The sequence below is a fragment of the Myodes glareolus genome, chromosome 6 (assembly GCF_982192425.1).
Source record: "Myodes glareolus chromosome 6, mMyoGla1.1, whole genome shotgun sequence".
Lineage (NCBI taxonomy): Eukaryota > Metazoa > Chordata > Mammalia > Rodentia > Cricetidae > Myodes > Myodes glareolus.
Genome location: NC_142031.1, coordinates 41,245,807 through 41,258,455, shown reverse-complemented (window position 1 = coordinate 41,258,455; position 12,649 = coordinate 41,245,807). Strand labels below are relative to the sequence as shown.

The 12,649-nt window shown below is 36.7% G+C and overlaps 1 protein-coding gene across 1 annotated transcript; it reads left to right on the top strand.

Moving 5' to 3' along the window:
- Nucleotides 1-3,197: 3,197 nt before the first annotated feature.
- Nucleotides 3,198-4,139, top strand: LOC125407263 (olfactory receptor 8K3-like). Its single transcript, XM_048444727.3, has one exon. It carries the CDS (start codon nucleotides 3,198-3,200, stop codon nucleotides 4,137-4,139), a length of 942 nt encoding a protein of 313 aa, XP_048300684.3.
- Nucleotides 4,140-12,649: the final 8,510 nt, after the last annotated feature.

The following is a 12,649-nucleotide window of genomic DNA, read 5'->3' as shown; positions in this document are numbered from 1 at the left end:
AAAAAATATATTAGATTGGAACATATACACATTAGAGTTTTACTCAGCGGTAAAAAACAATGACATCTTGAATTTTGCATGCAAATGGATGGAAATAGAAAACGCTTTACTGATTGAGGTAAGCCAGACCCAAAAAGAGGAACACGGTATGTATTCACTCATAAGTGGATTCTAACCATAATTAAAGGTCTTTGAGCCTATTATTCGTGATTCTAGAGAAGCTAAATAAGAAGATGATCCTGATGAAGATTATTTAGCTATCCGCCAGGAGGTAGGAAATAGTCAAGAGTCCCAGGTAACCTCGGGTGCATGGTGGGGGAGTGGGAGGGTTGTTGGAAGGGGAGAGGGTTAGAGAGAAGGGAGTAGGGGAGGAATGGGGAAAGCTCGGTTGACCGGGACGGGGCGGGGGGGGATGGAGGAAGGTTGAATATGGGATCAGGGAAGAATATATTTCAACTAAGGGAGTCATTTTAGGGTTTACAGGAGACTTGATTATATATGGGATCCCAGGTCCAAGGTGAGATCCCCAGATTGTTCTCTGGACAGAGGAGAGGGTGCCTGAACCGGCCTTGGCCCATAACCATACTGATGAATATTTTGCTTATCACCATAGATCCTTCATCTGGCGATGGATGGCGATACAGATGGAGACCCACATTGAAGCACCGGACTGAGCCTCCCAAGGTCCAAATGAGGAGCAGAAGGATGAAGAAAATGAAAAACAAATAAGGACTGCGAGGGATGCTATCACCCACTGATACAAGGGGACGGATCTAATGAGAGTTTACCAAGGCCAGTTGGACTGCGACTGAATGAGGAAGTGATCCAACCAGATTCTCTGAATGTGGCTGGCCGGAGTCTTTCTGAAAAGCCATTGACAACTGTGACTTGTTTCCTCTGCATATACTGGATTTTGGGGATCCAGTCTGTTTGGATACTTGCCTTCCTGGACCTGGAGGGAGAGGGGAGGAACTTGAATTTACCACAGGGCAGGAAACCCTGACTGCCCTTAGGGACGAAGAGGGAGGAGGAGAGGGAGTGGGGGGAGTGGTTGGGTGTTGGGAAGAGGGGCGTAAATGGAAACTTTTATAATTTAATAAAATTACTTTAAAAAAATTTTAAAAAAATTAAAAAAAAACCTAAAAAATATATTAGATTGTTTTGTTAGGGAAATTATATTTAGTATGTAACAGCCTGTTTTCAGACAGGTTTCATTTGCAGTTTCAAAGAGATGAGTAAATAGAAAATATCTGAACCATTCAGGTAAATCACCATGCCTTGACTGAATAGTGTATTGTCAGTACTGAAAATACAAAGTGCTATTCATTAATTAGCCTGACACTGAACTTTTAATTTTCTAGGGGCATACCCTGCATACTCTCGCATTTAGTATGTTACTTATTCAGCAAACTCTGAGAATAATGTAAGAAGAGTTTGTCAAACTTTCTGGTTAGTTGGAGCTCGTCAGTCTTCTTTAAGTTTACATTATTTGAATTATCCTGTTTGAGTTTGCTTAAAAGGAGATGTTCCAAGAAGATCCTGATCCTGGAGTCATAGCCTCATAAAGAAAGTTTCTAGCATCTTTGCACTTATCACAATCTCCAGGGATAATGGGAGATTTCTGAAGAGGCCCAGCTAAAACCATCTCCCTGAAAGTGAGAGGGGTAAAAAGTTCAGGATACTCCTAAAGAGACTCAGATATAATTGTCTCAGGAAAAGCTTATAATTATATTATATTATAAAATGAATTATAATATAAAGAGCTCCTGCCCCCAAGCATGCATCAAGCAGTGGTCAAAACCAAAAGTGAGAGACAGGATGACAGACATGGCAACTTTCAGTTTAGCTATGTTGGAATTGTGCCAAACAGCTGTGAGGCTTCTTGACTCCAGTGGAGAGCATTGCCAATTAGAGTTTCAAAAATATTTCTTGTAATTATTTCTTGGTATCTCCTCAGGGAGAGTATCTATTCTTTAAAAAACACACATAAATGTATCTCAGAAACTCATCCAGGCTGAAAATCACAGTGGGAAATGAAGACAGGAATTTTACAGCAGGTAACGAAGTGTCATGAAGAACCCTGTAGTATCAGCATAAGGAAATGTGGCATCCTTTGCTAAACTCTCACAGTCTGGAGATACTAATAGATGACTCATTGTTTATTCCTTTTTATAATCAATGATGTCTGAGCAGTTTTAGAATATCTTCTTTCTCTATTTCATGTTAATTTTAAAAACATTTTTTACTGAGGTTTAAATGACTAATGGTATTAATTGCCTTTGAAGTATACTCAGAATTATTTTTGATATCTTATTCTTAGAAAGCATCTCTCTCAGTTACTCAGTCACTCTCCTTCTAGATCTCCACCTCTTTCTCTTACACACACACACACACACACACACACACACACACACTTATAACTAATGAACAGCCCAGATAAGAAGAGCTAGATAGTAAATAAAATGACATGACTTTATTTACAGAAAAGAATTTGAGTAAGCAAATGTTCTGTGTGTCATTATGTTGTCTTTCTAATCCTTAGTTGTATTTACAGATCTAACAAAGATTCCCAACCCTGAAGGATGTGCACAATGATATTTATAAGGAAAAATCTTTCATGTAAGTTAGTGTAACTAGTGACTGTTTAAAATCCATGTGTTCATCATTTTTGGGTGCTATGGCTGGAGAGCACAGACTCTTTGGTTTACACACCTACTCATACTTCAGGTTTTGAATAGGCCATCCAGAGTTCTCTTTGTATTATATATGTGGAAATATTTTATGCATACAACCTTATTTTCCCAAAGACTGTGGTACATCATAGGTCAGTGTGTGTAAGAGGGTTGCACAGATATACTTACTTACATGCCCTTTAGTTAATTCAGACAAAGAAAATTATTGATTGCACCTGATTATTATAGATTGTTATTAATAACTCTGAATGTTCTACCTGTGTGTCTAAAGAATCTCTAGATCTACACACATAACTAGAGTTGAGTGCATTTTAAAAGTATTTGGCATTTATGTGTATTACTACTGGCATGCATCTTAAATGGTATTACATTTGTACATGTTTTTTAAAAATATATTTATTTTCACAAATTAAATTAAAATATGTGAATACAATATAATACTAATAAAAACCCACAAATATGATAATATTTGAAATCTCTTGACAGATTTTCCAATGAACACAGATGGATACCCACAACTTTACAGTTTTGACTGAGTTCATCCTGATGGGCATCACTGACCGTCCTGAGCTGCAGGCCCCATTGTTTGGACTGTTCCTAATCATTTATATGATTTCGCTGGTGGGAAACTTGGGTATGATCATCCTAACCATGGTAGACTCCAGGCTAAAAACTCCGATGTACTTCTTTCTCAGACACCTGGCTATCACAGATCTTGGTTATTCGACTGCTATTGGACCTAAAATGTTAGCAAATTTTGTTGTCATTCACAATACAATATCATTCCATCTTTGTGCTATACAGTTATCCTTCTTTCTTTTGTTCATTGCTTGTGAACTTTTCATCCTCTCTGTGATGTCCTATGACCGCTATGTAGCCATCTGTAACCCTCTGCTCTACAATGTCATCATGTCACAAACTCTATGTTGGGTGATGGTGGCAGTCCGTTACGTTTACAGTTTATTTGTTTCTCTCATAGTTACTATAAATATTTTCACCTCATCTTTCTGTGGCTACAATGTCATCCATCATTTCTACTGTGATGGCCTGCCCTTGATATCTCTGCTCTGCTCAAATACAGATAAAGCCGCAATGATAATTTTAGTTTTATCTGCTATCAACTTGATTTCCTCCCTTTTGGTGATCCTTGTCTCCTACCTTCTCATTCTTAGAGCTATTCTCAAGATGAACTCAGCCGAAGGGAGGAGGAAGGCTTTCTCCACCTGTGGGTCTCACTTGACAGTGGTCACTGTCTTCTATGGAACTTTGATATTTATGTATGTGCAGCCCAAGTCCAGTCATTCCTTCAACACTGACAAAATAGCTTCCATCTTTTATACCCTGGTCATCCCTATGCTGAATCCCTTGATCTACAGCTTGAGGAATAAAGATGTAAAACATGCTCTCAGAAAGACAGGGAAAACTGTATGCAGTTACTTCTCATAGAAGTCACAGGAATTAAAGGTCATCTTATTCCACCTCAAGTAAACTTAAGTGCTTTGTATGTTTCAGTGAAGAAAAGACTAAAGAAAAACTACCCTTCTCTGAAGAGGAGAAAGATTATAGACAAAAAATTTAAGAAAGAAGGTAGCACAGAAAAACATTTTAAAGACTGCAGACTTAAAGAGGGTAACAATGTGGTTTTATTAATGTATGAAGAAAGTTAAGGAAAGGTTTCTTGTAAGATTTAAATAAGATTTGTCAACTTAACTTTGCAGTGAACTGTCTGGTGTTCATGTGTATCTTTGCATTTATTTATATTAAAATGCACGGTAATTATTTTAGTAATTGTATTTATTTGCTTTTCATACACATTTGTATGATTTGTATTGTAAAAATATCTTGATCACAATATTGAGTAAGTGAAGTTTGTTACTTTGATATTATGGTCCCAGTAATATCAGAGAGCACAGGTGCTTTCCTGTCACTGAGAATCCTACCCCCTGATTCTATTTATTTCCCTTTCACATCACTTCAGATATGATTGCAGCTGCACTAATTAAAATCATATATTTAGTGTTTAAACAGCCCATAATCACAATGTATCATTTATTGCTGTGCAGTGTTTAAATAGCTCATACTTACAATGTATCAATTAATGCTGTACAAGTGCACACGCGTGTGTGTGTGTGTGTGTGTGTGTATGTGTGTGTAACATCATGGCTGGATTTTTCCATGGGAACTCCTATTACTTTATTTTATCTTGCTGTTGTATTTATCTTAATTCATTACCCCTCATTTCTCTTTACTGAATTATTTGGCATTTACTTTTTAGATGGGAATTTTATGTCTTGTAAGTCAAATGCTAAGTTTTGATAATTGAATGAAAAGCCTGTTCTGTAATTAATTGGAATGTGACGGGAGGTTGATGAGGATTCCAGGGTCAGTCTCGGCTACATAGTTAGTCTGAAGTCAATCTGAACTACATAGAGTGACTTGAACAATGAAAAAACACAAAATCACCAATAAAGAAATGACTTTAGGTTTTGTTTGACAGTCATTTTGTGGGTTTGAAACAAATCAAATCTTATAACATTATCAGATTGTAGAAAAATATAACTTTTAAAATATTTGTGTTAAATAAAATCATTGCCAGTAATAAAGCTGATATTAACAATATGAAAATGTAATATTTACAGTGGGTATAAATTATCAAGCTTTGTCATTCTTGCACTAGAGACTGAGTATTGGGCAATCTTTGATAAACATTATTGTGTATCATCTGAATATATATAGTACAATATTTACATAAGCAGCATGTAGTAAACTATTAAAACTTAATAATAGTTTAATTTAATAAACTTGCCAATTAATTTGAACACTGTATTGTCACAAAGAAAAAACCCTCCAAACCGCATGGGAAAAGCAATTCTACATCATAAATCCTCCTGATCTGCAGTGTTGTAAATAGTGCTCAAAACCATTCTCTCAGTAAGCAGCGACAGAAAAGGCTTTATTCCAGAATTTTTGTTTGTTTGGCTGTTTGTTTAGTTTTTATTTTAATTCAGCACATTTTCACTTTGTTAATTTCTAACTAAAAGATAATGAAATACAATCCCTCTGGGACATTTCCTGTAGGTTTTATCACTAATGGTTAAGTAGATATAAACAAGTGAATTAGAGGTATTTGTAGTGTATTCAAACCTTCAAGTGCTGTTTCTTTAGTTAGAGTGAACTCCAAAATATCTGAACAATTTGGGGGGCTACAATCTAAAATGTCAAGATTAAGTGTACCATTTTTGTTAGATATTTCATTTAATAAACATGCTGCCTCTTTACTCGAGTAAAAATCCCATGTTATTTTTCTTCAAATTCTGATTTGCTCAGAGTATTGCCTAGCAATTAAAATCAATATTTTACCTAGTAAAGAAAATCTACACTCAAAAGTTTCATTATTGAGGTTAAAAACAGTTCTCCTTAAAGAGTTGTAATAGTCCCAATTAATGGATATACTTTAAAATAAGGATATATCTGAATGCATAGAAAATACTGAAATTCCTTTAGAGTCAATGTGCTAAACCAGCTATGTATTATGTTTTGATAAAAAGAAAATACACATAGTAAGGTTTTAAAATTTGTATGCAGCTGGGTATGGGTATTTCCTTGGGGGCATATCCTTGAAGAACAATGAATCTCCCTTATTAAGCAATCATAACATAGCATCAATAGATTCTCAGCTAGGGTTAGTACTCCCTCACCAATTATGCCTTCGTGCTTTAACACTTTTGTGGCATGATCTCTTGTCATTGTTGCGCACAAAGTCACAGTCACTTTCAATTCATTAGCACAGCAGCCCTGATGGGTCTGGAAACCAGAGTTTGCCAATTATCATGGGCTGCACCTGATGCTTATACTCTTTTAAGACCCATACCTCTCCTAGGATGATACTTGGTAGCACATAGTGTGACACAGATGTCACATTTAGGGCTGAGTATTTTTTTTTATTAATTTATAAAAATTTCCATTTCCGCCCCTCCTCCCAATATCCTCCCACTCCCCCCTCTCACTCTCCTCCTCCCTCTCCAGTCCTGAGAGTAGTCAGGGTTTCGTGCCCTGTGGGAAGTTCAAGTTCCTCCCCCCTCCCTTCAGGACTACGAAGGTGAGCATCTAAACAGACTAGAATCCCAAAAAGCCAGTACATGCAGACAAAACAAGTCCTAGTGCCATTATCAATGGCTCCTCAGACAGTCCCCTTGTCAGCCACATTCAGAGAATCCTGTTTGATCACATGCTCATTCAGTCCCAGTCCAGCTGGCCTTAGTGAGCTCTCATTAGAGAGAAGGGAGTAGGGGAGGATTGGGGAAAGCTTGGGGGAATGGGATGGGAAGAAGGGAGGAAGGATGGATATGGGAGCAGGGAAGTATATATCTCAACTAAGGGATCCATTTTAGGGATTGCAAGAGACTTGATTCTAGAGGGGTTCCCAGGTCCAAGGAGAGGTCTCCAGATTGTTCCCTGGACAGCAGAGGGGAGGGTGCCTGAACTGGCCTTGGTCCATAACCATACTGATGAATATTTTGTAAATCACCATAGAACCTTCATCTGGTGATGGATGGAGATAGAGACAGAGACCCACATTGGAGCACTGGAATGAGCCCCCAAAGTCCAAATGAGGAGCAGAAGGAGGGAGAACATGAATAAGGGAGTCAGGACCGCGAGGGGTGCGTTCACCCACTGATACAAGGGGACTGATCTAATAGGGCTGAGTATTTTGAAGTCTTTTATCGTTCACACCCTGAGCAGTTTGGGTCTCTTTTAGTCACTATTTACTGGAATAAAAAACCTTCTGTGATGTGTGTTGGGAGACACTCTTACCTTTGAATATAAATCTTTAAAGTTTCCTCAAGACTACATCATTTTGTCAGGATCATCATAGTAGATGAAAAACTACTATGAATCTCTGAAAAAAATATTTGGCTCTTGCCATTTACTTTTAACATTTTAGACAGAACAGAACTTTGTCTTTACATTTAGAAAATATGATCTTTAGGATGTACAGTTCTTTTTTGCGTTTTCAGCATAGCAATCTAAAGCAAATACAATAGAAACAAAGCATCTGTTGAAAATTTTCCCAAGTTATATATGGTAACACTTTCATATGCACATATAAAACATATTGTGGGAAATTATCTATAATAAAAAATTTATTCACAGAACACTGAAAGCATTTTTACCATACTATTTATTTGTAGATTAAACAAACAGCTTTTTCCAGCATTTTCACTCTGAACTGTCTTATTTACCATCTCTTTTTAGTCAATAAATGTTAGTATTCAAAATATTCAGCAAAATGATAATATCTATTCCATTATATTTTAGTCTATGAGATATTGGATGTGTTCACATATTAACTTTGGTTTTCAAGTTACCTACAAAGTGTTCTAAATTAGATTTGCCAAACAAATGTTTTGTTCTTAATATACAGAAAGACTTCAAATCACACCAAATTGCCTATGTAATTGCAATTTTTATTTAATTTTATTTGTATACTGTCACAACAAATATCTGAATGCACATTGTTCCTGAGAGTTTGGAACATCCAGGTGTCATATCATTAGACTCTCAAAAGTTTGCTCGTAATTAAAATTTTGGGCATCTCATGAGGGAAAATCTCTAGGGTTTAAAACACACATAAATAGACCTCAGAAACCTATTCTAAGGACCACAGTAGGAAATAAGTCAGAAGTCTCACAGCAGGAAAAAAAAAGTATCTCACAGAGCTCTGTAGTTTAAGCATAAGAAGATATGGGAATCCATCTATTGCTAGACTTTCCCCATATAGAGATTCTAATTCTGATTCAGTGTCTATTCTTACAAATTTTCTGCAATGCCTAGAAAGAAATAGTACTTCTCCTGCTCCGCTGGAAGTCCAAGTTTCTCCCCCCTCCCTCCAGGTCCAGGAAGGTGAGCATCCAAACAGACCAGGATCCCAGAAAGCCAGCACATGCAGACGAAGCAAGACCCAGCGCCATTGTCAATGGCCTCCCTATCAGCCCCCATGTCAGCCACATTTAGAGAATCCAGCCTAATCACACTCTCGTTCAGTCCCAGTCCAGCTGGCCCTGGTGAGCTCCCACCAGACCAGTTTCCTTGTATCAGTGGGTGAACGCACCCCTCGAGGTCCTGACTTCCTTTTTCATGTTCTCCCTCCTTCCGCTCCTCATTTGGACCTTGGGGGCTCAGTCCTGTGCTCCAATGTGGGTCTCCGTCTCTATCCCCATCCATCCTCGGATGAAGGTTCCCTCCGTTCCTGCCTTCATGGCTCACGCTCTCCCTCCTTCTGCTTCTCATTTGGACCTAGGGAGTTAAGTCCAGTGTTCCAATGTGTGTCTCCGTCTCTATCTCCATCCATCGCCAGATGAAAGTTCTATGGTGACATGCAAAATATTCATCAGTATGATTATGGGCTAAGGCCAGTTCAGGCACCCTCTCCTCTGCTGCCCAAGGAACAATCTGAGAACCTCTCCTTGGGCCTGGGAACCCCTCCAGAATCAAGTCTCTTGCAAACCCCAAAATGGCTCCCTTAGTTGAGATACACATCGCACCGCTCCCACATCCATCCTTCCTCCCTCCCCTCATTCCATTCCCCCAAGTCATCCCCAATCCTCCCCCTCTCCCTTCTCTCCTGACTGCTCTTGGGACTGGAGAGGGAGGAGAGGAGGGAGTGGGAGGGTATTAGGAGTAGGGGAGGAACTTGAACTTCCCAAGGGGCAGGAAGCCCTGACTGTTATTGGGACTGGGGAGGGAGGAGGAGAGGGAGTGGGGGGAATGGGAGGGTATTGGGAGGAGGGGAGGAAGTGAAAATTTTTTATAAATAAATGAATAAAAAAAGAAAAAAAAGAAATAGTACTTCTTCGTTTCTGCATTCCATGTTGTTTTTGTACACTTTCACTGAGATTGAGAGGTCAAATGCTACTATCTTTTAATCATATACAGATATATTTTTATAAAATACCTCCTCTCCCCCCCCCCTCTCTCTCTCTCTCTCTCACACACACACACACACACACACAACCACATACACACACACACACACACACAACCACATACACACACACACACAATTTTATAACTAGTGAATGGTCTATATTAGAAGAGATAGAAAATGAATAAAATGAGATATTTTATTTAGAGAAAATAATTTGAGAACAGCAGTTTTAAGTACATCATTATGCTTTCTATTCCTTCCTAAGTTATAGTTGGCCAGAGAATTACTAAAGAACACCTACAAAAATTGTAGTAGCCCAGAGTGACAAAGCATCTAGGATGAGAAGAGCTATCCAGAGTCTGGAAGATGAGAAAGAAAAATTATGACAATGTTTGATGATACACATGAATGAAATGCCACAAGAAAACCTATTATATTAATCTAAATCAGGTAACTGAAACTTTAGAAGTAATTTTCATAGAGTAAGGGTATACATTTGACTACTTTTCAATATTTTAACTTTTATAATATTTATTTCTTCATTATTTACTTATTTTTGATTGATTATCTGTAAGTACACTTCTGCTGGATTAGAGGACAAGAGCTTGAGACTGTACACTCCTTCCATTCTTGCAGGCTCATATGCAGCTCCCCACACTCAGAGGTTTTCTCTCTGGACAGACGCTCTGACCAATATCCTGAAGCTTTTATGTGGAACTGGAGTTTGTGTTTCACAAAGGTGTAAACACCATTACTTGAGTGTCAAGAGACACCCTTCATACCTTTATGACAATGGGAAAGTTTCTTTATTTTGTACTGAATACTATCAATTTTGCAGAAATTATGCTTGAAAAATAACACTCAAGTAATCAGTGAACAAAACAATCTATAAAAAGTATATTTTGCTTTTCACTGAGTACTAAATCTATTCAGAGGAAACCATTTTTGTCTTTCCTTACCTATAATAAAATTGACTGCCAGTACCTGTACGTAAGTTTGTGTGTGTGTGTGTGTGTGTGTGTGTGTATGTATGTGTGTGTGTATATATATATACACATATATATACATATATATATATAATTGAATAGTAAATCAATATGAAAGGGACAAAGATTGAGTGATTTTCAGTTCTGCAATAAAAGATGTTTTTAAATTGATTATTTGAAGCGTTTTAAGTGAGTGATGTGCAACTTAAATGCAATCACCTGTAAACAGAATGGTGAGATTTGGGGAATTTCACAGCCGTTTTCCTTCGAGACTGCAGTTTCTACCATGATTACTATTGCAAATCATTTTATTTCTGGTTTTACCGAGAAAATATATATATATATATATATATTACAAAAGTAATAATTGTTCCCTTCTCTCTGGTGCATTGGAAGTATTCAGACATGCCTTTCTGGAATAGAGAAATGTATTGCATGGTGTTCTATGTCATATTTGAAAGACGGTCCTGCGACCTAATGATACAGAAAGATGTTGCATCATGCAAAAGACATCATACTGAACCTTGGTTTCGTTTAGGGATATCTACACCACAGTTAAAGTTTTATCCAGTATCAAGCATTAAATATCTATGACAACACTGGGCAATCATATTTAGAAATGCAAATACTAAAAGTTACATTATTGTAATATAGTACCTCTTTATAAATGGGGAACATCCAGATTTTGCTAATAAGCAAAATTTAATAAACTTCCTTAATTTTTTCAAGACCTCCTTATACTTTTGTAGGTTATTAGGTATATATTGTGTCTGAATCATGACATAAAAACCACTTAAGTTATAATCAAAAGTGTTGCTATAACAAAAGACAAATTTGTATAAAAAAATCTATTTTTAGTTTTTAGTATTTTTTAGTGCTCAAATGTTCTGACTGCTCTTAGGACTAGAGAGGGAAGGGGAGGTGTGGAGGGGGAGGGAAAATGGAGGCGCGGAGGACGTGGAAATTTTTAATAAATAAATAAATAAATAAAAAGAACCATCCCATACATGAAATGGGTCACAGCATGCACAGCACAGGCCACAACATACATAGCATTGTATACATCTTAACTGCCCTCACTAAAGACCATGTCAAAAGTCTGTACCATTAGCCTTTCCAATAAAGCATTGAATGAAAAAAGTTTTATTTTTGTTTTATTGAAAATAGAGTGTTTTCTTATATAATATATCCTTATCATGTTTATTAACATAGTTATGAACAAAACATCTATTCAAAATTAGAGAAAACTATGAAAATTGCATCTTGTCTCTTAGAGCAACAGACTGTGACATCTTGGGTGTACCTGTTTTCATGACCAGCTTCTCCTTTGCTCATTTTTGTAGATCTAACAAAGTAGTAAAATCCTATTGTGCATGATACACACATACATTTATAAGGAAAATTCTTGCAGGTAGGTTTGTGTGTCTAGAGACTGTTTAAAATCCAAGTTCATCATTTTTTGACTAAGGCTAGAAAGTACAAAGTTGTTGGATCATTTACTTCAGGTTTTCAGAGGTACATACAGAGACTTCTTGAATTTATTTATGACAAAAAGTGTTTTATGCATCTCACTTTATTTTCCCAAGGAATATTTGTGTATAATAGGTAGTGTGAAAAAGGATGGCAAAGACATTCTTACATGCTGTTTGGTATCTTCATATCAAGATATTTCTAAATTAGGTGTTCAGTACTACTCTTATTCATAGCTTTGATCAATATGAGTTGGGAAAATAACTGAAGATGTTCCATGTTACATCTTAAAATTCTGTAGATCTACACAGAAATTTAGCTGTATGTGCATTTAAAAAATTTTGGTGCATTTATGTATGGCATACATACATCATACATGTTACTCCAAATATATAATTATCAAGTGTCAGACCATGGTACTAATCATATCAGAAATACAAATAAAATAAAAATAAATTTGATCAATGTGTACATAAATCCAAATACCTACAATTCCAATTATTCACATTTTGAAGACTTAATCTTATTTTCCGCATATATTTATATATGTACATATATGAAATACATACATA

What these genes read in the sequence shown, in the direction of transcription:
- LOC125407263 (XM_048444727.3), top strand. Translation starts at nt 3,198, where the DNA reads ATGGATACCCACAACTTTACAGTTTTGACTGAGTTCATCCTGATGGGC.